The sequence below is a fragment of the Caretta caretta genome, chromosome 8, assembly GCF_965140235.1.
Source record: "Caretta caretta isolate rCarCar2 chromosome 8, rCarCar1.hap1, whole genome shotgun sequence".
NCBI classification, from domain to species: Eukaryota; Metazoa; Chordata; order Testudines; family Cheloniidae; genus Caretta; species Caretta caretta.
Window position 1 is genome coordinate 8505731 of NC_134213.1, and position 26411 is coordinate 8532141.

General features: G+C 42.5%; 1 protein-coding gene across 2 annotated transcripts in view; it reads left to right on the top strand.

The window, feature by feature from the left end:
• ADAMTS2 (ADAM metallopeptidase with thrombospondin type 1 motif 2) overlaps window positions 1-14076 on the top strand; it is a 267607-nt gene extending 253531 nt beyond the window's left edge. For both annotated transcript variants that reach the window (XM_075131260.1, XM_048861195.2), the window contains exons 19-22: window positions 178-385; window positions 1679-1808; window positions 2890-2979; window positions 7505-14076. In XM_075131260.1, the coding sequence (XP_074987361.1) occupies window positions 178-385; window positions 1679-1808; window positions 2890-2979; window positions 7505-7965 (889 nt within the window). In that variant the 3' untranslated portion in view covers window positions 7966-14076. The remainder of the gene's footprint in view (window positions 1-177; window positions 386-1678; window positions 1809-2889; window positions 2980-7504) is intronic.
• Window positions 14077-26411: the final 12335 nt, after the last annotated feature.

Here is a 26411-nt window from a genome sequence, read left to right on the forward strand (position 1 = left end):
GCCCTCGCAGAACATTTAGTAATTTTTATTTATCCTCTTTCATTTACTAGATTGGGATCAAGATCAACATACTGCTAATCCTGAAATTTAAGAATTATAGTTCAATAAATATTTTTTACATGACTAACGTATGAGAGAGGGACTTTTACCTCACATGTCCTGTTTTTCATTAACCAGATGGGTTACAGGAGATTGGGAGCCCTGCAGCAAAAGCTGTGGAAAAACAGGATATCAAGTACGTTCTGTACGATGTATCCAACCCCTGCATGACAATACAAATCGTTCTGTTCATACCAAATATTGCAACAATGATCGTCCAGAAGGCCGAAGGTCTTGCAATCGAGAACTTTGTCCTGCACAGTGGAGGATAGGACCCTGGTCACAGGTAGATAATGATCATAAGTAATTATCAATCATATTTTTCATATATTTTATAAAGCAGGGAAGGGGGAGTCTTCAGCGAGTTGTCCTGTCCTGCTACTGCACTGACTGGAAAACTTCTGCTTACCAATGTAGAGCACACTGTATCCACCAGGGCTAATTCAGCATAGAAGTGAGTGTAGGTGGGGGTAATGGCAGTATGACCAGAAGTAATGCTGTTTGATTTGGCTCCCATGAGTTGGTCTGAGTTGCAGTTTCAGAAAGAAAGGAAGTGGCGCCTCCAGCATTTCTCTTCTGTTTGTTTCTTCAACTATTTCACCAAATGACACTGCTCGGAGAAAAATAATACAGTAGCTTGGTGTCATGCCTTTTTCTTTTTTCCCTAAAGTCCTTTAGGGACATGGCTGGGTTTTTTAGAAGTGCCTAAGGGAGTTAGGCACCTAACCTTATTGCAATTAAATGGGCATTGGGCATCTTTGACAAAGAAAAGGCATTATGAGGGAAGGTTACAAGTATTGAGTAAAAGGGATTGCAGGCTGGTTGTTCTTCCAGTGCTACTTTTTCCATACAGAGGTGTTAGGTACAAAGCAGAGCCAATGGTTCTAGCAAAGTACCAGGAGTCGGGAATTTTAAGCTCCCTGTTCCTGACTCTTCCACTAACATAGTGTGCAACTTTGTAAGTGTGCACTTACCCTCATTGTACTCGGTTTCCCCAGGTGTAAAGTATTTACCAACTTCCCAGGAGCGCTGCAAGGCTTGATCTATTCATGTTTGTAAAGTGCTCTGAGCTCATCAGCTGGAAGGAGAGATGCAAGTGCAATGTAGTGGCATTACATGTCAATCTACTCAAATTGAAAAGATACCATACATCAAAATTATCTTTCATGGTGGTTCTCTATGAAGCAATTTACAAAGTATAGCTGTATCTGTAGGTACAACATTTGATTTTATATCTCTGCTATACCAATAGGAGCCATAGGATTGTTTTTTTCTTCGTGGCTTTCATAAGAATTGTAAGCAATACAGTTCAGGATAAGTGCAGTGACTAGATGCATATAGTCTTATTCATATGCTGCTTGGACTTTGAGCTCTTCTAAGGAGGGATTGTGTTTTCACAGTGGGCTCTCACCAGGGTTGGAGGGGTTTGTGAATGCTCTTGTAGTATGAATGTGATAATTGTGGTCAGGTCAAATTATGTACCATTACATAGCTGGACTGTGGTCCAAGACAAAAAGAATTCCTAATAAATCATGTGCAAAAGATGAATCAAGGCCTAATTTGTGCATTTTTTCCCCAGTGCTCTGTAACTTGTGGTAACGGCACACAGGAACGGCAGGTTTTGTGCAGGACGAGAGACAATGCTAGTGGCTATTGTACAGAAGACAAACCGGAAACAATGAGGATCTGCAGACTATCTCTATGCCCCAGTAAGCACTGTGCTCTTTGTTCTTGTGACTGGCATGTTTTGCTAATTTTGAAAATATTATTTCAATTAAATGTGGTTAAGCAGTGAAGCCCTCCTTAACTGAATTCACATTCATTCAAGAGATTAATTTGTATTCAGCAAAGTGTGTTAGGGGTTTCGAGTGTCAATGAGATTGTGGACCTGTAAGTGGTTTGTGTGGCTGGCATACTTTCTATGCCTAATTATTTCGCAGTGATATGGGACACTAGCCAACCCAGCTGCTACGATATTGCAGGCCAGAAGCCCAGAGAACACTAAGGTGGAATTATGGGAACTGCTGCTGCTCAGTGCCAGTGATTCTGAGAAGTCTTGGGATTGGCCAGAGTGTGGTGGGGCGGTACCCATTAAAAGCAGCAATATGTGGAAGTGGGCCTCTTCTTGCTCCATCTCCCCACCAATGACATTTCAGGGCTGTTGCTCTCTTCCTGTCACTTCTGTCAAGACAGGTCATCTTTAGGAGTTAGCCTTGAAACATCAAACAAGGTATCACATATTTGTGTCCACTGAGCTTGTTCCTGTCCTCACTGGCTTTTTTGCCATTTGCAAATGTTGCCTGTGAGGTCATTTAAAAATGATAAAATTGTATCATTTTAAACTTTATTATTATTCAATAATTGTTGTTCTCAATAGTACTGATGTTTTGCTAAGTAGAAATATGGCCTTGGAGTTAGCCTGTTGACTTAAGAAGAGTATCACTTACATGTACTACATGAAAGATCCTAAAGAGTGCAGCTGTTAAACACAAATGTGATGACCCTTAGACTGCAGTACATGGTAATACTGCTACTGGAAACTGGTGCTTTTCAGTCTTCCTTCCACGTTTGCTATTACACTCCAAACCCAGGGAGCAAATTATTAATTAATAGCAAATTGAAAAAAAGACATCAGCTATTCAATTATTCTAAAAGATACCAACCTAACAACATTCTAGTCTTTCTCGCTGCTACTTTTTTCACTCAAGCCAGTTCAATTTGATCCAGTTATGACATAGTAAAGCTACTAATGTTAATACATTTTTGCTTACATTTTTTCCTCTATTCCAGGAAATGTTTCTGATCCATCAAAGAAAACCTACATGATACAATGGCTGTCAAGACCAGATGGAGATTATCCCATCCAGAAAATATCTTCAAGTAAAAGACCCATTTATAACTCTGCCTTTGCCCTTAAATGCATGCCACATCAAATGTGGACTTTGCCTTTTGCTCTTTTCCTCTCTATATATGGAAAATTCCCTTGACTTTACCAAGTTAAATCTTCAGCTGAATCTTTTTTCCGCACTGGGCCCTTGGTGCGCAGTGTCTTTCTTCTCTGGAGCTCGTGCACCAATGATGGCAGAGGTCTTGGAGTTGTTGGATGTGTGAAGTAGGATCTCTGCAGTGTGTTGCACTCCTCTGAAAGGGAGCTGGGGTCAGTTTGCTTGTTGGTTGGTGATGGTGAAAAAAGGCTTACTGGTTCATGACGTTCAGTTTGATAGCAAAACTGAGAACTTATTGTGAATGTGATCACATCACAATAATGACACCTTGTAGTGCTAAAGTTCTCCTTTATCTAAAGGCTCTGAATCTCATAACACGCTAGTTTTCCTTTTGGAGTAGTTTGTTGGATGAAAGAGTTCATTCCATTTTCCGTTGCAGTGTCATTGCTTACTTACCCATGCTGCTCAAATCTATTCCTAATTTAATAACTGTTTGTTTTTGTGAAGAGCTTATTATTACAAGTAGCTCCATTTCTGTTGATATTTTAAATGCTGCTATTGTGCTGTACACTTTCTTCAAACTCCTACCTGTTCTGAATATTTTCTTTTCAAAAGTTGCAAGGTTCTTTTTTTCTGCATACCATTTTGCCAGAGTTTTGCATATTTTTCCTACGTTTTGTTAAATGTAAGTGGTCCAAGCTATAAAGGTTTGTTGTTGGTGGTGTTTTTTTAAACATAGTTGAGGCAATGACATTTTCATTGACTATGATGTCTCAAGTTGCTCAGCATTGAACTACTTAGGATCATTACATCCATTGGTCTTTTTTCACCATATGCATGTTTGACTTGATTGGTATGATTGTGTGTGTGTGTGTGTGTGTGTGTATGTATGTTCTATATATGTGTCAACTGGCAAACATAACAGTGTGAACAACTACAGAATTACCTCAATTTTTATTGCTTTTTTTTGCATAGGAAAAAAAATAAATTTTAGAAAAATGCCTTAATGTTTAAATGTAATGGCATTAAGTACCAGATCCGGCTTTAAATACAAACAGTACACTGGAAACATGAGTTAACCTTCATAAACAGCATTTTTACTTGAATGATAAAATATTGGAAGGAAGTAAATTTAATCAAAGGTTAATTTGCACAGGCCGTGTACATTTCATAAAGAAAAGGTCATTTATTTAATGTCTCAAAATTTAATTGCCATTGTTGCTTCACCTTATGTGTTTGTGTTGGAAGATTTGGAATTCATTATGCATAAAACCATTTGTGACATTAAGTAATAGTAGAAGTATATAATTTTTTAAACACCAGTCTTTGAGTTATATAGTAAATTGCTACCTTATTCCACTGATCCTATCCTTTAGAAAGGTGGCACTTCCAAATCTTTGGCTCTTCAGCAATGTAGCACTTCAAACTTGTCATTATCATGTGATCACATATTTAAATTTTGCTGTTAATATGATAATTTCTGGAAACATGTTAATAATTTACATGACAAGGTGAAAAAGCAAAGACACATCCCTGGCACTGAATACTGTTATGTAAAATAATTGGTGTTTAACTGTATAAATATATTCATGACTGTTACCTTAAATAGACAAATGTTTAGTGATGTTTCAAGATCTGGGTGGCTATAGAGAATGGTGCAATAAGGTATCTGGGCATCGTGCACTATGTCTATATGCACTTTGGTTTATCAGGGATATTTTATTAGTGTTTTGTATGTATTGAACATTAATATTAAAGCTGTGCCAATTCATTTTGCTTTCCAATATTTTTATTAGACCAATTTAATGTGTACCAAAGTGACTTTGAAACTGACTTATTTTTTTCTTAGTGATGATTTGAAGTCATACTGCCAGTCTGTCATGCATACTGCAAATAAAATAAAAGTTCAGCACATCTGACTATTTTGGTTTGAAAAGATAATATACATTTCATTTTGATCTTCATGAGTTACAAGGTTTTGGAAATTTATTCATGTAAAATATGAAGCTAAACTTTTTCAGATACTGGAATTTGATTCTCTTGTAATTTTTATGCTTGATCACTTCATGTTTTTGCTAAAAAAAAAGGCATTTTTCTAAAGAGGCATCTACTGACTCTTATAATATATAGACGAGAATGGCTGTGCCTTTTGAACCTAAATTTAAATGTTAGCTTGCAGAAAATTCAACAGGTACTATATATTTGGAAAAGCTTGTACTAAAGCCACATAGGGCAAAATGTTCAAAGGGGCCTCACGCATGAAGAAAGTTTTATAGATCATGTTAAGTTTTGCATGCAAAAACTTGCACACACTAAATTGCATCTGCAGGCTTGAAGCCGCTTTGAAAATTTGTCCAAAACTCAATTACTATTCTCAGATTTCCAAGAAGGAGTTCCTTCTGGTTGTTGTCTCAGTTTATCATCTGAAAATAAACTGACAAATTGAAATAAGAACCATATTTTTGTTTTTCTATAGAAAATGCAATAATCAATGGATAAAGGGGTTAGTTTAAAGACAAGTAGTTTGTCTTGTCAATCAACTCTAGCTTTTCAAAGCAAGAGGAATAGTTATTAGCATATGCTAGACTGATATGTTTGCCAATTAAACACTATAACTCCCTATATTTTTAACTGAGCATGAATGAAGAGCTGACACCTGTGCTTTCTAAATTCACATAATATTTCTGAATCTGTCGTGGTGCTGTAATTTGCTGAAATGTTGCTGAGCGCTTAAATAAAAGGGTGGCAAAGTATGGTATCAGTAATGCTAAACATATGTGGCTTTATGTATATTCTGCAATCAGGTATACTGTGAATTAAGGCAAGTATTTGAAATTATACATCTTGTCCTATAAGAGTTCACAACAACTTCTATTATCATTACTAGTCAATAGGTATGATTGTGTTCCCATGGTAATGCAGGAACTCTCACCTACAGGTGGCTCGTGGGTTACTGCAGAAGACGGCCCTGGAACTTATAAAGTTACAGTCAGCATTGTGGCTACTGAGAAAATAACTTGTCACTAACCATTCAAAGTGTTGTTCTAACTTGCCCTCTTCCTCAGCATGTTCCCCCAGTCTGGGTTTATTTAGGTGGCAGGAATTAATGTAATTCTGTTTGTTGTCTTGCCTAGAACCAGGAGGTACTGGGGCACTGCAACTAGCGTAGTGAACGAACACAGAGAGCCTGTAGAACTGTGTCCATGCAGGGGGGACAGACAGCATGCTGTCCCTGACGTGCAGTGACTCCTCTGTGGGTAAAAGGGAGACAGGTGGAAAGCCCCAGCCTTGTTAGCTTCCACTGGCTAAGAGCTACTGATTAAAGATTGCACCCCAGCCAGTCTGCCCCGGGGGGCGGGGGGGGGGGAGACAAGGATTTTAGTGGTTTCAGACTAGACTTGGATAAATGCTTAAGAAGAAGAATATGGCTAACCCCCCTAATCTTAAACTTTGCCACATGCAGTTCACTGATACCAGGATCTGGCCCAGTGCATTCATTGTGACTCATTCAGACTAGATGATCTAAATAATCCCTTCTGGCCTTAACATCTATTAATTATCCTGGTTTAATCTTTATTAGGTGTCTTCATTCCCTGATTTACAGAAGTCAGGGATTTGCAGTGAGTCTCCCAGTCACCAATGTCAGTTAGCACAGTTCTACCTCGCTTGTGTAAACAGCTCACCATATTCCAAGTTCCTCCTTAAAGGCAGAAAAGGTTTGCTCCAAAGTCTTCACAGTTCTCGTAGGCAAGATAACCATTTAGGAGATGCCACCACTTTCAGACTGAAAGCTAGACAGCTGAGCAAGAAATGACTTCCATATAAATTATTTTAAATTAGAAGCTATATACAGCCTCAGCCAAGACTACAGCTTTTTGAAGCTCAGATATAGGCATATAGAAGTAAACCCAAGGCTGAGATTAGTGGCTTTTTACACTTTAATTCCTCCTCATTTTTAATTAAGTCACTGTTACTCTGCATAACAGCATATAAAAGGAGTGAAGGAATAAAGAGCTCCTGAGTAAAATTTGTGACTTAAGCTATTTGCGGGCTTAAGGTGGAATTCTGGAGTAGCAACATAGCATTAGTAAGGTTGTTATAGTCACGACAATGCAGTGAACTCATGTCACTGCCACAGCTTAGCGTTAGTGTAGCATAAGGGAAAGGGGTGGGGTGCTTGGATTTATCATAGAGATGGGTCCAACATGCAAAATTCAGATCTGGCTTTGATCACCCTAGAGTTTGATGGTGTCAGGATTTAGGGTCTCAGTTACACCTGCTATAATTAAAAGGGTCCATTTGTCAAATTCCCAGCCCAGTTTGTATTTCCAACCCTACCCCCATTGCCAAAGCCTGAGTGTATCTGTTGCTGATTTTATAGGATACGACTTTAAATGTTCTTCTAGGATAAGACTTCCCCCACGTGCTATTTATTTACCTTTCCTCTTTCTCTCTTTCAGGGGAACGTTGCCAAGGAGACAAGTCCATGTTTTGTCGCATGGAAGTTCTCTCTCGTTACTGTTCAATTCCTGGTTACAATAAGCTGTGTTGCAAGTCCTGTAATATGTATAACAACATAACAGAGGATAATAATGTAACTGATTCTAACCTAAATAAGAACAACATTGAGGAGAATCTCCTGCCTACTCTCACTCCTCCAACTGGGGTGGTTGTCATGCAGGCTACCGCTGGTCCTCCTCTGGTTTCCAACTCAAACGTCACCCATTCCAATGCAACTGAGGACCACCCAGAAATTAATGCGGTAGACGTGCCATATAAAATCGATGGGCTGGACAACGAAGTACCACAGCACAACCTCATCCCACGGAGGAGGCTGCATTACGAAAGGACAAAGAACCAAAGAATTCAGGAGCTGATTGCTGAGAAAAGAAAGAGGGAGACCATTAGTAAGCTACATTAAAATGGAAATACGGCACAGACGACATTTTTCTCTCTTATAGAGATGTTACCACCACCATCGTAATGCCCATGTCATACAAACTAGAGAAAGAAAAAAGCGGTGCTATGGCAGAAATGCCAAATTCTAAAGCCTAAAACAAACAGGAATGTAAGACTGTTTCATAACGCTCGTTGAAACGTTCTGATGGCTAGGGTTCCAGGGTGCTATAACGTACTAGTGCAATATCAGTACAGTATTTCACTGAATCCACACAAACCTATTACCTAGCCCAGATCAGCCGGTTTATGGATTTTGGGCTCTTTTCACTCCTCAATGCCTTGCATAACTCCTAGGGAATGCTAATGGGAGTTGCATTCAACAGGGAGGAGAACAGAGTCTGTTACCTACACATGCCTTTAATAGTGATAACCAGTTGATCAAGAGAAGTATTGCATCAAACCATACAATAAATTACTCCCAGATTCAGGATGGTATTTAAGTACATGCATGACTTTAAACATGTAAGTAGTCCCCCTTCCTTAAATGGAACTATTCTCATGGCTACACTTACCTAACTTTCTTAACTGGAACCTTACATTTGAGATTCTTTGTACACCACATATTTAATCTAAGTTCAGAACTGATAACCAGTAGTTTGCATGTTCCCATAAATAATTTCAAAGCATTTTTATCTATAAAAATGATTAACTATTTGACTGGACCTATACAATTTAGACTGACAATGTCCTAATCTTTTGTTTGAGTATCTTTATTTCATAGACTTTAAACTCCTGTTATACAATATCCCCAATGGTTTTAGTTGACATTCTTTTCAGTCTACCTTTTATCAACACTCTGTTTAACTTAAAATGACTGGAGTCTCTTTTCCTTTCCTTTCCTTTCCTTTCCTTTGGTGCTTCATGAAGAAAGTGTAATTGTGTATGTTAACATTTTTCATGGTACAATGTTATGTCATTCTGAAGAAACACATTGTGTTATCAATCTTTCCTTAGGACAGCTCTGTTGCAGCAGAAGTGAACATTGTTCATCATGCTTATATGTAAACACAGTACCAAGTGTGCTTAGAGCTTAGTAGCCTGACAGCCCTTTGAGTACTTCCTTTCCCTGTAATGTCTTCTGAGAGCTGAGGGCAACCTCACCATTTTCCATAGCTCATTCTGGATGGCTCGTAAGTAGAAGACATTCAGCGTGGTTGTTTGTACCTTTTGGCGAGGCCATGCCTGCTTTCAAATGTCTCTATATAATGCAAGGATGTTACCAGCCACCTTACAGGATAAATTAATGTGTACAGTAGGTACTGAGCATTTGAGCCAAAGACCACTAAGCTCAGTGGAAAGACTCCCATTGACTTCAATGGGTTTTGCAATTGGAATACTGTATGAGTAGGGAATTAAAACCTGTGTGTTTGTGGGGTTTATTAATTTTGCTCTAGCCTAGTGGGTTGACTTTCCCTTGTCTGCTCAAGCTTGTTAATATTTTCCAGGGGATAAGGTCTCTTTGAAACAGTCATTTCACATAGAAAAGATATGCAGGGGTTAGGGCTGCCTTGACACTGCCAGTTCACATAGAAAAGGCAACTGAGAGGTGGCAAAATGCTCTCAATTCAAATTTTTGATCTTGAATTAAGAAGATACAAGGTGGTGGTCTCATTTGCAGAGCTAGTTTGGACATATGCTACATAGCTTAGTTGCTGGTGATGCAATGTTGAGCCTGGCAGCCAGGCCCTCCTCACTGAAAAGGAAAACCCCAACTTACTTTTTGCTGTCCATGCTGGGGCCCCCATTTCTACTTTTAAATGTTGTGAGTGAATAGCTCACCTAGCTTCCATTGCAAAGTATCCCAGTTTAGATTGGAAAGAGGTAGCACTAAAAGTAGCCATTATTGAAACCAGCAGCTGAATCTATGCCCAGAAACTGTTGACAGGACAAGAGCCAAGGTTTAACCAAAATAATTTACAAAGAATATTAGACAAAGTAGTAGAGAATGGGGCCAATTTTATCCCTGGTATAATGCCATCAGCTTCACTTCCTCACGGGAAGGTGTGGAGATCAATTCAAAGCACTGTCTGAGCACTTCAGAAGCATTAAATAATAGGGGCATATATAACAACCTAAATTGACAGAAGTTACATCAGGGCTTGCTACAGGTCAAGACTCTTGTAAGATCCCTGTGCTCATGGCATCTGCAGGAATGGAGATGCACAGGTTTCAGGGTTCAAAGTATTAGCTTAAGGAGCTATGCTGCATTAGCAGACTCAGAAACCTCTTTAAAGGAGTTAACTGCTAGAGGGGGACAAAGATCCACACACTCCCCGTCTACACTATACTTACACAGCCTCTTCTATTCTTTTCCTACACTGACCTCTTCTCTTGTGGCTGGTGGGAGCACGTTCCACTAAAGCATGGGTTTCTTTTTGGTTCCAAAAAATAAAATTAAAGGTCCATATTGTGAAAACACTGAAACAGGCTGGGTTGGTGCATGTGTTAGGTCAGTTGGTTGAATTAATGGTTCAGATGAAGTCAAGAACGGTCTTAATATCAAACAGTTCTACGTTTGACCCACAATGCTATCTTCTACAATCCCCAAATGCATACAGTCTACCAAAAGCTTGGACAGAAGTGGGGCAACTACCAGTTTTGGCAAGGAGGAGAAAAGGCCAAAGAGACAGCAGGAAAATATCATGTGCAGGTGGGGGGGGCATGTATACACACCCATTCTTTTTGTGATGGAGGAGAGAAGTATGAAGGAAGCTAGGCAGTGCAGAGAGGAGGAAAGGGGAAGAAGCTGTGGGTGCAGCTGCTGGCTGAAGACAATAGGGTGAGTTTTCATGATTCCAGAGCTACTTTACCTTAGCTAAGGGTTGTGATTTTACACCACATGCTCAAAGTGGTGAGGTTGCTAGCTGTGGTCATGGCTCATACCTAGGGTGAGTTTGGCACACCTCAGATGCAACCCCAATAGGTATATTAATATTTGGCTCAGCACCTGCATGCTTTGTGCCATCAAAGGAGGAGATGCCAGCAGCTGTATACACCTGTAACAGAGGCACAAAGTTATTATTAATCATATTTATTACATTGTCACCTAAGGATCAACTAAGAATCCCCCCCAACTTGTGCTAGGCACTGCATAGAGCAGTCAAAAGGCCCTGCCATGAGATGCTGACTGAAAGAGATGAGGCAGACAGCCTTTCCCTGTGTGCTCCCAAGCATTGCCGAGTGTGACCTGGGCTGTCTGTTAGGTGCCTGCAGCCAAGCGCAGGCCTGACCATGTATGTGGGAGTTTAACATTATGCAGCTGCCGCGCCCCTGAGGCTTTCAGTGCCTGTAACAAGTTTAATCTGACAGTCCCTCACAGTCCGGTTCAGAGGCTGTCGTGCATATGCATAAAATAGAAAAGTGAAGTCATGGGCTCCAAAAAGGAAAAACTGGGCAACTTTTAATCTCCAAAAGTCTTAGTTAAAACAGCCCTAGTTCAGCTGCTATGCATAAAATCTAGATTCAGGACAAAGCAGGGTAGGTTCGAATTCACAGCTTGTAGAAAAATGAGCTATTTTATGCTTTTTGAGTTTCCCCTGGTCTGTTGTGACAGTTCAACTTAAAGAATACTCTCCTCTGTCCCTTTATCACCCTAAACATATAACTTTAGGTCTGTGAGGGCAATACAATAAACAAGAAACCCCACTCTAACATAGCCAAACAGCATATCCAGTCACGCAGTAAACTAGACAAACCTATTTGTGGGAAAACCTTGAAGGCTTTGGAGCTATGGAGGTCTCCACCTCCCCAAAATTCTTCTCCCTCCAACAGACCATGTGACCCCTTTCTCCCCACCCCCTTCTCTGCATCCCAAGTGTTGCCCAGCACATAGTCTGGGAGAAATCCCCCACCCCAAATCTTTGTTTTCCTTGCCTAGACTCCTCATAGGGGGAGGAGTTTATGGACACTTGCAATTCATTTGGTGGCTTTGATGGATAACAGCCCTGTACTGTCCTCTGGCACCTTCTGGGGTCATATTTCCTTCTTCACATACAGACATGAGAGAACATATTTAAATGGTTTCTGCTGCTCCTGAGTGCATGGAATAGGTTTAGCAAGCCAGGGTATCCAGGAAGAAATACATGACAAAAACCCCACAACTCAAAAGTTACCCTACAATTTGCCCATTACCTTCATAGAGAGGGTGGAATGTTGTGTGTCAGAATCTGACGGAAAAGCCACCTTTTCACTGAAACATCCCATCCTAGGAAAGAGTAAATTCAGGGCGGGGGAAGGTGTCTGCTTTTCTGTATCATTTTGTACAGCTCTACCCTGTACCCATGGTTTGCAAAGTAGCAAATGCCTAGATGCATTCTGGCTTATGTTAGAACTATAGGAGAGCCAGGGCTGAACGCTCTGGAGATGAAACTTTTGTCAACCTCACAAGCTGCATTTTGAGTTTCAAAGCTAGTCCAAAGTTCAGAAACAGTCTTGGCACTTCAACACTTTCCCCCTTCACGAGAATGATTCACTTCTTAAAATCAAACAAACCAAAAAACAAACCAGATTTACCAAGCTCGAGAGAAGCCCATGCTGTATAGTAGAACACACTCCACAAAAAGCAAGGCTGGTACTACTATACATATGGTATTCATTAGGGGCCTGACTGAGCCAATGCCCACAACAGTTGATGGGTGTCTTTCCATCACCTTCCATGAGGATTGGACCAGACCTTACAGTTTCTTTATTTCTGACCTAGAACTCTTTCCTTTTTCAGGCTCTATGAACTGAGTTTTCACTCTGCCTTCACTGTGCTTTATTTTGGACTATTTTTAATTCCATTGGATCACTTTTCCAACTTAGGCTTTTTTTTTTTTTTTGGCATGAAGTCAGTGACAATTGAACACAAGTCAAACTCTTTAGTCCACACTGGCCAGTATCTTACCCTCCTGAACAAAGAGGGTTTTCCCAGCCCGCTGTGAAACAGAGCTGGCTGCCACCTTCTCTTTACAATATTTCCATATGAGAAAGAATCTTACCCTCAGCCATAAGAACTGTAGTCCTTTAAGCTGACCGTAGTATTTCCAGTTCACAGAGAAGTGAAAAACCTAAATACCTTTCAGGGTTTGGGCCACTCAGGTTAAGAGTAACCAACATGGAAGCAATAGTTGGGGTCTGGCCCACGGTTGCTTTTGTTCCTTTTCATGTGGTGGAATATGTGGATTGTTTACAGGCCTGTTAAACTTTGGACAGCAGCTTCCTCTTGCACTGCTACTTTTATTAGCATAGCTATAAATTGGGCAAAAACATTTTATTACATGTTCTTTTAACGTTTAACCATCACATAGGCAGTATCTTTTGATGCATCACAACCCCATGGGGTAACCACATGGGGTACCAATTTAACACAATACCCAGGAATAAAAGAAAGAAATCTAGTTAGTTATAGATCTGGTATTTCTGTAGTGGCCACTGGCTGTCTGATCTGAAAGCTGAAACAGTGTTCTCCCTTAAGAGAAAGGATTTCCTGGTAGGTATTTATACAGTCATAGACATTAAGGGTTATGGGGCCCAAACACCACACCCATTAAATCCAACCACCAAATTAGTGCATCCGGATTTTGAACACAAGCCGATCAATTTTCTAAATTAATCTTTCTCGGCTCAGTATCTTAAAGAGACCCTAAAAATTAACAGTATTTCCTTTGGCTCCAATCAACTTCCATTTTTAACTCACCTGATATTCCCTTTAGAATTCCTGTAATCCATGGTATTCATTCAGCAGTCCAGATTTTAACACCTTCCATTCAATATTTAGGTTCTCTCAGTACTCACTTAAAATGCTTTAAGATATTTGAACAGTCTATAAATGGTGCTTTACTAGTACTCAAAGGGTCTGTATGATTTACTTTATTATATAGTGTATTTAATACTTTATATATTCACCTACAATGCACAGTATTAGCTAAGTTCATCTAAATAACTGTATGGCACTGCCATTCAATTACAATACATACATCTTCACAACAATTGGAATGAATAGCCATTTCTTGTATATTAAAATGTATATACAAATTAGAACTTTTAATTTTATAATTTATTAAAGTTCAAAGGTCTGTGTTCTTTTGCAAAAGTGTTGGACTTTTCCCTTTGCTGACTCATTTTGTCCAAAGAAACATTGGATGTGGGTGTACTGAGGAAAGCAGGTGGTTTCAGACTCCAGTGAGTGTCTGTTTCCTTTCCTAGATGATAGGTGTAGTTCATTCCGATCAGGATGGGGTTGCTGGAGAAGTCCTGAGCGCACACACATTGTTACTGGATAAGATGCACAGGGAACATAGGAATTGCCCTACAGGATCAATCCAGTGGTGCATCTAATCCAGTTGTTGGTTCCCGCCTCCCCAAAAATGTATGCATCTGATATAGTTTAGGCTCTGACCCAAAGGCCACCAAAATCAGAAGAAAGACTTCCATTGACTCTAGCGGGCTTCGGAGCAGGACTTCATAACACTTTTCAGGATGTTTTTAACAGTAGATTAAAGAGGTAGTTGATATTTTATTCTGAATCAGACTATTTTACCTTTAAACATTAAACAGTGTCTGAGCCAGATCCTCCTTGAAACTGAAATCTTAGTTACAGTTTTTATAATTTATCACTTAATTGCAGATTTCTTCACCATTAATGCAACTGAAATTCAGTTTGTGTGGCACTGAAGGTATGTTTACACTGCAATAAAACACCCTCAGCTGGCCCATGTCAGCTGACTTGGGCTTGCAGGACTCAGACTGCAGGGCTATAGAATGCAGTGTAGACCCTCAGGCTTGGGTGGAGCCCTAGCACTAGGACCCTGCAAGGGGGGGAAGGTCCCAGAACCCAGGCTCCAGCCTGGGCCCAGATGTCTACGCTGCAATTTCATGGCTCTGCAGCCAGAGTCAGCTGACAAATGTCACCTGCAGGTATTTTATTGCAGTGCAGACGTACCCTCAGAGACCCGAGTTGGAAACTCTTGTAGCTTCACTTTCACTTAATATCCTCAGAGGTTTTCTTTGAGTGGCAGGGAGGTATATATTTAAATTTTATTCTAGCTTTCAGATACAGTAGACATGGGCAGCAGCAGCAAAGCATTTAACTTGACATGGAAGAGACACACTAAAGAAAAAGCTTGCAAAACTTGCCCCAGAGCTCTTCTCTGCAACAGAGGCTTCTGCAGATGTTAGCACAAGAGGCAAAGAGATCATCTTTAACTTATTATCTTCATGGCCTTTGTGGGTCTTATTTTCCAGATTCTGACAGTATCTTGTCAAACAGCTCTTAACCAAAATGCAACCATTGGTTACCAGCATCTGAGCTTCTCAGTGCAACTATTTGCAAGGTACAACTTATGCCATTTAGACATTGTATCTGATTGCACAGAATTTGCCCATATAAAACTGGAGACCACATTTGAAAAAGGGTATCAAGACCTCTGAAACTCACAAGAGCAGACTGGTAAAATTTCTCATGGAAAGCCTTTACAATGTAAATGGCTTGGGGATTTTACTTATTTTAGGGCCCAATCCTGATCCTACTGAGCTCAATAGGAGTTTTAGTATTAATTTCAGTGGGAGCAAAATCCAATCAGTATATTGTAATTTACAGGCCTGAATAAAGAAACTCACACCATTTTAGATCTTTTTAAACAGAAGAAGTGCCTTGTGGAGATGGGTTGTATGTTGCTATATCAATTTTTTTTTTATTATTTTCTTTCAAACGTGAAACCAAACAGATCTGATGGCTCAAAATTCAGTGATGGGATACAGAAATGGTCTCTTTCAGGCTACAGATCTAAAATCAAGCCCAGGAATATTATTGACTAGTAAAAGACTGTGGTTCTTCCTAAAACATTCCAATGTAATATAAGAGGGTTTAAGTGGTGTGCAGACTTTTAACTTTTAACATAAGAACGGCTATACTAGGTCAGACCAAAGGTCCATCTAGCCCAGTACCCTGTTCCAGGTGCCCCAGAGGGAGAACCACAGCAATTCATGCTATGTCTGACTCAAAAAGAAATGATGCATCACGTGCATGTTTATTTGGGGATGAAGGGAAGCCAATGGGAGTTGGGAACCTCAATACCTTTGAGGATCTGGGCCCCATGGTCGGTTCTATAGCTAGCCAAAAAGAAGCGGACCCCAGACATTCACTAGGAAAGGTGTGAGCCAGTACACATCCCCACCCTGACGGTTCTGCACATACTTGTTCAAATGCAAAATCAGTGGCCTCTCCCCCAAATCCTTTTTGAGTTAGCTAGTATGTTCCTGGAAAGCGAGCATGAGAAGGATGGTCTTGTGGTTAAAGTACTGAACGGGGACGCCAGGGTCAGTTGCCAGTTCCGCCAAGACTTCCAACGTGACCTTGGGCAAGTCATTTAGGCCCAGATCCTCAAAAGTATTTAGACACCTTACTGCCACTGAAATCAACGGTAGGGAGTTAGGCACCTAAATACCTTTGCGAATCTGGACCTCTGCTTTCCATCTGTAACATGGGCCTAATACAACCTCCCTTTCTCCCACCTTTTCTCTGGCTTTCTATTCAGTCCCTTCCTCAAAAGAGTTTACAGTCCAGTTCTTGCTCTGTGTCCGTACAGCACCGAGTGCAATGGGGCCCTGATATCGGTTGGGACCGCTCTCAGAATACAAATAATAGAGAACAACAAATCAGGTTACTGCCAGCAATGTTCATGCAATCAGCAAATACAGAAAAGCCTCAAACATAAGCATTTGCACTGGAAATCTGGGATTCTAAGAGGTAAGCTCCTGCCAGAGCTGCACACCTCTAGGCTTGACAGCTCACAGCCCGGCACCTCTTTCATTAAAAATTAACCTCTGCTGCTCTCATTTCAAACAATTAATCCTTACAAAGGAAAGGCTCACAGCCCACCACCAGACGAAGAATTTTTCTTAAAATAATTTCAAACAACAAATACCTTCAAGAAACAACAGAACTGCGGGTTAAATTCACTGACTACTCACTTGCGATGATTTATCCATTCAGCTCTTTACTCTACGTGCATTAAAGCAGAAAGCTATTTGGCACTGCAAGAAAAGGGAACATTAGCATAAGAGATTATTGCTGAAGGCAGAATTCTCCAGCTTGTTTGCATATTCTGCATTCAGACTGTAACCACAAATAGCAAACACATGTACTGGCTGTTTCTGCATGTAAAGTTAGGCCTGGCTCCATAAATCCACAAAAACAAACCCACTCCCTGTGAAATGTTTTACAAAGGTGCTTAAGCCAGTGAAAGCGACACATAAAACTTCAAAAAACCAACAGTTGCTCTGCAGGGTCAACTTGGGTTTTAATTACTGAGCTGTACATCGTTAGTGGCCTACAGGCAGGTTGCCAACTTTCTAATTGCACAAAACCGAATACCCCCTCCCCAGCCCCAGCTTGCTCCATCCCCCTTCCCTCCTTCCCTCCCTTTCACCAGTCTGGGGCAGGGGATTGGGGTGCAGATAGGGGATGAGGGGTTTGGAGTGCAGGAGGTGGCTTGGGGCAGAGGGATGGGGGGGGGTGCAGGCTCCAGGAGGGAGTTTGGCTGTGGGAGGGGACTCCAGGCTGGGGAAGCGGTGCGGGGTCCCGGCGGCGCTTACTGTGGCTCCCAGGTCCCTACAGTGCAGCCTCTAGGCGCGTGGGCGGCCAGGGAGGCTCTGCGTGCTGCCCTTGTCCCTGCAGGTGCTGCCCCCCCCAGCTCCCGTTGGTTGTGGTTCCCGTCAGTGGGAGCTGCGGAGCTGGCCCTAGGGGCAGGGTCAGTGCACGGAGCCTCCCTGGCCACCCAAGCGTCGAGGGCCCCGAGGGCCTGGTGGCTGCTTCCAGGGTGTAGCATGGACCAGGACAGGCAGGGAGCCTGCCCTAGCCCTGCTCACCGGGAGCCACCCGAGGTAAGCCCATGCCCCAACTCTGAGCCCCAACCCCCTGCTGCACCCCAGAGCCCCCTACTGCACCCTAAACCCCTCAACCCCAGCCCCCATACTTTCTCCTGCACCCCAACACCCTGCCTCAAGCTGCAGCCCCCTCCCACACTCAGGATCCCTCAGCCCCACCCCCCAACTGGAACCCCCCCTTGCATCCCAAACCCTGCACCCTCACCCCCTCCCACACCTTAACCCTCTGCCCCAGTCCAGATCCCCCTTGTGCACGCTGAACCCCTGATTTCTGGCCCCACCCCGGAGCCCTCACCCCAACCCTCTGCCCCAGCTCCCTGAAAGTGTTAGGGTGGGGGAGACTGAACCATTAAGGGAGGGGGAATGTAGTGGGCAGGGGGTGGAGCCTTGGGGAAGGGGCGGGGCTAGGGTGTTCAGTTGTGTGAGATTAGAAAATTGGCAACCCTATTTGGGGCCTAACTTCTTGTAACACTCAATGCAGAGCCCCAGAATAGTTCGGGAGCCCAGCTTTTTGCATACATGCTCTGTCTTTTATCTTTACACACACACACCCCTCTGTATTCTAGCCACAGCCAAATACTGTAAGGGGGAGCGGGGGAAGAGGAGCCGCAGAGCCTATTACGGTCCCTGATCTGCTAGCACAGACTCCTGCCCTGGTGTGGATTTCCACTGGTGTCAGGGAGGAGGCTGCATGGCTACAGGGGTCTGTGTGCGTGGATTGCACTGCAGGATCAGGGTTACCCTAAGCAAATATTTTTGTCCTGGAATCAGGGTGCTCTTTAGCCCTTCCACTTTCACAGTGTAACATACACCACTGGAGGAGTCACACCGCTAACTCCCCTCATGCACTGCTCTGATCACATAAGGAACAGCCAATGAACCTCTCAAAGGTGAGGGAAAATAGCAGTTCGGCAATTTATTAAAATAGTCAGCCCTTAACACATCCAATGTGTTTTATAAATTTGACTGACCCCTCTGCTGCTGCAGGGGGGAGGGTAAAACCATCATCTGTCAGTGACCCAGCCCGCTCAACCACCCAACAGCAGAGCTGCAGCACTTGTCAGTCACAGCCACATGCAAACTACCTTATGGCTGCAGCTAGCAGCAATCGCATCATTTTTATGGCGCCCAGACCAGCAAAGCACTTGAGCAGACTGAAGTCAATGGGATTACTCACATGTTTGAAGTTAAGCCCATGCTTAAGCAAGCGCTTTGCAGAATCAGCACCATAGAAAGGGACAATGGTCTTCAGGAGCTCTAGGTTCAAGTCCCAGCTCTGCTACAGTGATACTGTGCAGCCTTGGCCAGGTTTTCAAGAGAGTTCTGCACGTATTTAGGCACCAAAATAACTGGTAGCCAGATTTCTGAAAGTGCTCTGCACGTTGGCTGGCCAGCTGGCCCTCAGGGGTCTAAATGGGAATGAAGCTCTTTTGAAAATCAGGGGCTAATTGTGGGTGCTGAACCCTTGGCAATCTGGACTGGAGCCCTTCTGAAAATGACTCCGTCTCTCTGCTTTAGCTTCTTTATCTGGAAAATGAGGAGAGCAACGTTTAACTATCTTACCGCAGTGTTGTGAGCCTCAATTCATTAGCATTTTAAAATCTTCTTAGGGAAGATTCTATAGAACGGCAAAATACTATGACAAAAGAATAATGAACTGCAACAAATGTGAGTGTGCAATTTTTAAGCTCGTTTCAGGAATGAGGACAGCAGGATATACATCTATAACTCACAACATTTAAATCTGCTAATCCTCACCTATCACCAGCAGAACCCCCCAAATGGCCCTATTTGACAGGACAGCAGCTGGAGGTGTCACATTTATCTCTTCCTTTTTCAGATGCAATGCTTTTGGAATGCGAGCTTTACAAGCACTCTGCCACTAGATGGTGGCATGGGATTGCAAGTAGCGATCCTCTTTCAAAACTCTCCTGTAGTCACAATTGAGGAGAATTCTGCACAGATGAACTGTTGCCCATCGTACTCAACCCCAAAGAGGAAACAGGAGAGGTGTCTCTAAACAGACCCATGCCAAGCCTAATTTAAAGAAGGACAGAACAGCCCCTCCCTTTTCACTACTCTCACATCTGAACCAAGTGAAGTCTTCAGAAAATAAATTACCTCGGTGGAACTCTGCTTTTATGGGGAATTAAATAAAACCAAGTAAAAGACTTTAGCAGAAGGAAGGATTAAGGGATATTAACACTGCAAGGTTTTCAGCACGTTTGGTATCTATGGGCCCTTCCCTTTTACCAAGCAAAATGCCATTATCAAGACTGCAACAAATCTAGAGAAATGAAAAGGTATCAATTAAGTCAGCAATTGGAACCACTAAAATAAAAGCTGGGCACAATTCCCAATGACTCATTCAGCAAATTGAGCCCATTTTTCTGGCTCTGAGCTGTCTGTGAGGAGGAGATGATGTTCTGGAATTTGTTCACTGTTCCCTATTGTTTAACAAATCATTTATGGACCAAAAGACAATTAGTTTTAATTGTTTTGGATGGTGGATGAACGGCTCGCTCTGAGCGTATCACGATTTATGCAGTGTGATTGGTCACTTAAGTTACAAAGTTTTTTCTGCTCACCCACTGATGACTGAAATTGTATAAAAAGGAGGGAAAGCAGAGAGCTTTCAGGATGGCTTCCAAACTTTTCTGGTGCAAAAGGGGTTTGGGTTGCAGCTTCAGATGAATGCAAATCCCATTCCTGGGGAACCTGAGTGGTCATCCATCCTTTTTCATGAAGCATAGAGATGCTAACCGTGGCTGAATGGTTTTTCAGAACTAGAATCCAGATGTGTAATATCAGTGTAAAATAAAGACCATTTGTTTTCAACAAAGTCATAAATAATACAGAGCCCAGGGAGTGCTACAAATAAAGCCCCAGCCTCTTGAAAGCCTGAATTTTAGGAGATGACCTCTTTGTTGCAAGGCCTAACATTTTGGCATGGTCTACAGCTTCACACATTATATATTGTACATGGATATTTTATGGGATTTTCCTCTGTGTTCCAGTAAGTTAAGTCAACCCTTTAACTATGGTATTCATTTACTACAGTGATGCACAGTCCGAACCACTTCAGTGCATAGTTCCACATATATTTCAAATCTCAACAATCTTAAAATGCTTACAAAAATAAAGAGATGATGCAAGCAAGGAGAACAAAGAAGATCAAAGTGGCTTAGTCCTATTTCCTAATTAAGATGTTTATTGTAATGAAAACATCTTTCATTTAAGAGTACAACGTATGAATCCCCACTACTAGCCTGCATCTGTCTGGCTCAGAATGAGTGGCGTTGTACTGAAATCATGCTTTACATCTAAGAATCAGGTTTTGGTGGTGGTTTGTTTTTTTTGGTTTGTTTTTTTTTTCTTCTCAGAGAGATGGCAAATTTTAAGTGCTACCAATGCATTCTAACAAGCGCAGCTTCTGCCGCAGTAGCACTTCGCATACCTTCTTCTATATGCATGTGATGTGTGTCCCTTTTGGCAGAATCCCAGGAATTCTACCGTTTCTGAGAAGGCACACAACTAAAATGGCACCTACTCGGTGCTGCTGCTCCATTCTTTTGCCTTTGCTGCAGAAATTGGAACCGGAGCATCACCTAATTCCAGTTGTTTCACAGTGGCATGTCTATATAGTTCTGTTAGGCTCTTTAGAAAGTTCACATACTGTCATAAGCAGAGTTTCTTTAGAGCTGGAGGTGTAGGGTTGGTTCTCTGATAAAACTAAGACTGTGGTTTGTTTGTTTTTTTTGTTTATTTGTTTTTAAAGAAACAAAAAAGTAAAGAATGTTATGGCCCAGATTTTTGGGAGAGCCCAGCAGCTGTCATTGTTCTCACATTCCCACTGGCAGCTGCTGGGTCCTAAGCACTTTTCAAATCTGGCCACTATATTTAGGTGCCTAAATGGGAGCTGAATTCTTTTGAAACTCCAGCCCCAAATATGAGGGCTGAGCTCTTACAGAAGGCCTGGTCTACACTTAAAATTTACACCGACCTAGCTAGGTCACTCAGGAGTGTGAAAAATTCACACTCCTGAGCACCGTAATTAAGCTGACCTAACTCCTGGTATAGAGGCGGCTAAGTTGACAGAAGAACTATTTGTTTGACTTTGCTACCGCCACTCAGAGAGGTGGATGTCCTTCAGAGATGGAAAAATTCCTTCTGCTGCTGTGGGAAGCATCTACACTACGGCTAGGGTGACCAGATGTCCCGTTTTTATAGGGACAGTCCCATTTTTTGGGACTTTTCCTTATATAGGTGCCTATTACCCCCACCCCCTGTCCCATTTTTTCCCCCCACAGTTGCTATCTGGTCACCCAGCACAACTGCCATGCTGTAGCATAGATATGGCCAAAGTCTGGCCTTACAATAATGTTAAGGGTTTGGGTTTAAACTATCACCACCTGGAAATTCAAAGTTAAGGTCCAAGCAGGAGATTTTCAAAACTTTCATTAAAACCCCATGGAACTGGTGTTCCTAAACCCAGATGGCATTTAGACACCTCACATTCAGTGACTTCAATAGGAGTCAGTTAGGTACCTACAGCCCAGATCCTCAAAAGTATTTAGGTACTCCTGAAATCCCTCCAGGATCCCATCCTGGGTACCAGGTTGAGTTCAGGTGTGGCCAACAGCTCACTCCAGAACAGTGAAAGACCTTTTATACCATGTTGCAATAACCAAGAAGAGGCAAAGAATTTTATCATTAACTATCAACTTCCTTTTTTCCAAGAGTTTAAGCTGTAACCACCATTTTATTTCCCCACTCCCTTTGTGAATTGATTATGGTATTTGAACAGCTTTCTTTCAATAGTTATTGTGAAATCTGCAGCCAGTGCTACAATTGCTGGTAAAAGTGCTCCATCCAATTCCATCAAGTTAATATCAAACTGTTCATTAATGTTTCACAGCAATGTCTTTAGTACATACCACTGTATCTGCCAAGAGGTTAATGGTCTGTATTAATGTAATTAATAAAAGGAATGTCTGGAATCTGACATAAATCAGCTCAAACTGTCATTAAAATTTCATGGCAAAGAAAAAGAAAGTATGAGAGAGAGAGAAGCAGCTTCATGTCCCAAGGCTTTTAGGAACATAGGCATTGCCACACAGGACCAGACCTGAGGGTTATCTAGCCCAGTAACGTGTCTGACAGTAGGCAGCATGACATGCTTCAAAGAAGGTGCAAGAACCCCACAGTAGCCTCATCTGGGATAGTTCGAGTGTTATCCTCTTAACCCTTAATAACTACAGATTGGCTTAAATCCTGAAGAATGAGGTATAATATCCCTCCTGAAACCCTAAGTATCTACTAGGACTGTGAACAGTTACCCCTATAAAAAGTCCAGTACCTCATCTCTCTCATGCAGTAACTAAGAGGAAATTAAGTGCTAAAACTAGTCAAGCCATAATGGCTTTGTTTTCCGGACGCTTTTTGGAGCAACTTAGGTCTTGTCTACACTGCAGACCTATATTTACTACATCGCTCAGGGGTGTGAAAAATCCACACCCCTGAGCAACAGTTATACCAGCCAGTTAGACAGTGTTACATCAGTGGGAGAGCTTCTCCTGCCGACATAGCTACTGCTGCTCGTTGGGATTATGCCGATGGGAGAGCTCTCTCTTGTCGGCACACAGCGGCTACGTGAGAGATCTTACGGTGGCGCAAATGCATCGGTACAGCTCTCTAGTGTTGACACGTCGTCTGCCGAGGGGAAAGTTCTCTCCCATCGCCTTAGAGCGTCTTCATTAAAGCGCAGGGGCGGCGCTGCTGCACCAATGCAGCATTTTAAGCGTACGCAATTCCAGTGTGGCCAACGCTCAGGGCTGATCAAGAATCTCACCAGAGCTGGTATTTTATTGAAAGCCCCAGCTCCTGGCGGTGGGTGATTATGCAAGAATCTCAGCTCTCATTGGCCAGACTTGCGAGGCCTTCACTCAGCGCGATGGCATCTCTCTGTTTGGATGTAACATGGTAACTTTTGAACATGGCAGCTGATCAATTCCAAAAAATGTCAGGGAATGGTCTAGGCCAGTGGTTTTTCACCTGTGGTCTGTGGACCTCTGGGGGTCTGCAGACTATGTCTAAGATTTCCAAAGAGGTCTGCACTTCCGTTTGAAGTATTTTAGGGGTCTGCAAATGAAAAAGGGTTGAAAACCATTATTCTAGGCATCACCAGGCAGAACCTCATTGATTTTGGTGACAAATGGAAAAAAACGGAAGTGGAGAAATATGGAGCCCATGGCATCTGCTTTACAGCTGACGGGTGTGCTAGCCGGTCTGCAGGTGCCTATAGATCCATGAACTGGTTGACAGCGCCATTAACACCTACTAGCATACCACCACCACCCTCCATTGCAGCTCTACCCCTCGTCCCAACACCTCGATTGGTGGGCAGAGGGGAATGAGGAAGCCCACAGACCCTGGGTATGGGGGCACAGAGAGCCCCTGGCATGGCTAAAAGCCATGAGCAGTTAGGAACAACAGCTGTGGGCCAGAGCCTCGGCCAGCAGGAGGGAGTGTGAAGTGTCATTCCTTTTGCCCTCCTACCTCTGTCACCCAAAGCTTCCTCCATGCTGGGAGAGAGAGGGGACAGCAGCTGTCTGTCCATCCCTTCCAATCCAGAGGGAAGAGTAGAAAAAGGAGAGACAGACAGATCCCTGGCACAGGGTGGAGAATAGCAGGAAAAGGGTGGGGGACACAGAGCCCCTGGCATAGGGGGCATCAGGGAGTTCCTCAAACAGAGGGGGCAGGAGGGTCGCACAATGGGGGCTTTTGGTGGGAACTGAGGGATGCCAGGAGCCCCTGGTGTAAGCTAGGCCCACAGAAGCAACCATGTGCGTGACCTCTCCCCACGCCCAGTATTAACACAAGTACCTCATGTTTACAGAGAAAATCTTGAAAATGTGACCTAAGTGCGCTCGAAAGGCTCAGAAACTAAAAGACAAAGAAACTCACTCACTCACTCTCAAAAAAAAAAAATAAAATAAAATAAAATAAATGAATGAATAATGATTTATAATCCCACCTCCTGATTTTTGAGGTCCTGCCGCATGATTCTAGGCTGTTTGAGGCTGGCAGTACTCAAGTTGATAAGAGACACATTCTGAGCTCTAAGAAAAGGAGTACTTGTGGCACCTTAGAGACTAACCAATTTATTTGAGCATGAGCTTTCGTGAGCTACAGCTAAGCTCTGACAGACTTCGAGGAGGGTCAGCGACGCAGGCCCCCTGCTGCTCTGGAACTCCCAATTAATGCTCCATTTGACTTGTCTGGTCGTTAGACATGCCTTGACATGCATAAGTACAGTGGGTAATTCAATCGGGGTCTGGGCAACACTCACACTTTGGAAAGACTTACATAATCACAGGCCGCTGTTTCTGGCTCAGATCCTGCCAGCAGATGTGTTGGTATGGCCCCGTATGCCTGCCTGGTGCCCCTTGGGACCCACCCCAGTGCATGTGTGCGCCAGATCAGGCCCAACAGGTCATGGTCTTTCTTCTAAAAAGAAAAGGAGTACTTGGAATGCATCCGATGAAGTGAGCTGTAGCTCACGAAAGCTTATGCTCAAATAAATTTGTTAGTCTCTAAGGTGCCACAAGTACTCCTTTTCTTTTTGTGAATACAGACTAACACGGCTACTACTCTGAAACCTGTCTTTCTTATGCATCATATAGATTCATATTTTGGAAAGCTACAATAAAAATGTCACAAAAACATATTGCATATAAAATACCAAACAAGAGAAGTGATTCCTTTCCATCGGATTTTGTCAGAACAAAAGCAGATTTTAGAAAACAAACGAACAATCTCCCTGTCGCCCCGCCCCCCACCCCTACCCCCTGTGAATGCCTGAGAAGTCAGTTCTCAGGGTAAATCTGATTAGAAACAATTATTTTACTTAATACTAAATTACAGTGATAGAGCATCATTCACCCAAAATGGTCTCCAATTCCTTTGTAAACCCAGAGCCTGGTGCCAGAGGTTGGAATTTAGGAGCTTAAGAGAGTTAGGCACCTAATTCTTCAAACCCATTAGGCAGTCCCAGCTGTAGTCATGACATACACACGCAGTCCCATTGACAGGTTTGAGGGAACATTTACAATCTCTGGGTCTGATCCTGTACAAGCCTATGTAGCGGATTAAGCTAGCTCATGGAAGTAATCCTTTGAACACCAATGGAATTACTCATGCGAGTAAAGTTACTTGTGTATGTAAATGTTTCGGGAGCCAGGCCCTATAAAGAGGTGCCACTTAAAAGCACCACTGAATTTCAAAATGTATTTAACAGCAAAATTCCACATGACAACAGTTTAGTGGCCTGATGCAATGCCTACTGAAGTCAATGAGAAGACTCCAGTTGTCTTCAGAGGCCACTGGATCAAGCCCTAGGAAAGGAAAAGAGGAAGAATTTCATATCTTGGGGGTTTGCAGACAACCTAAATAGAAGAGCCAGCTTTCAACTCATGTTCCTGTAACTGAGCACAGGTTTTCCAATGAGCATATAATAATTACGCAGCAGCTGCCTGAATT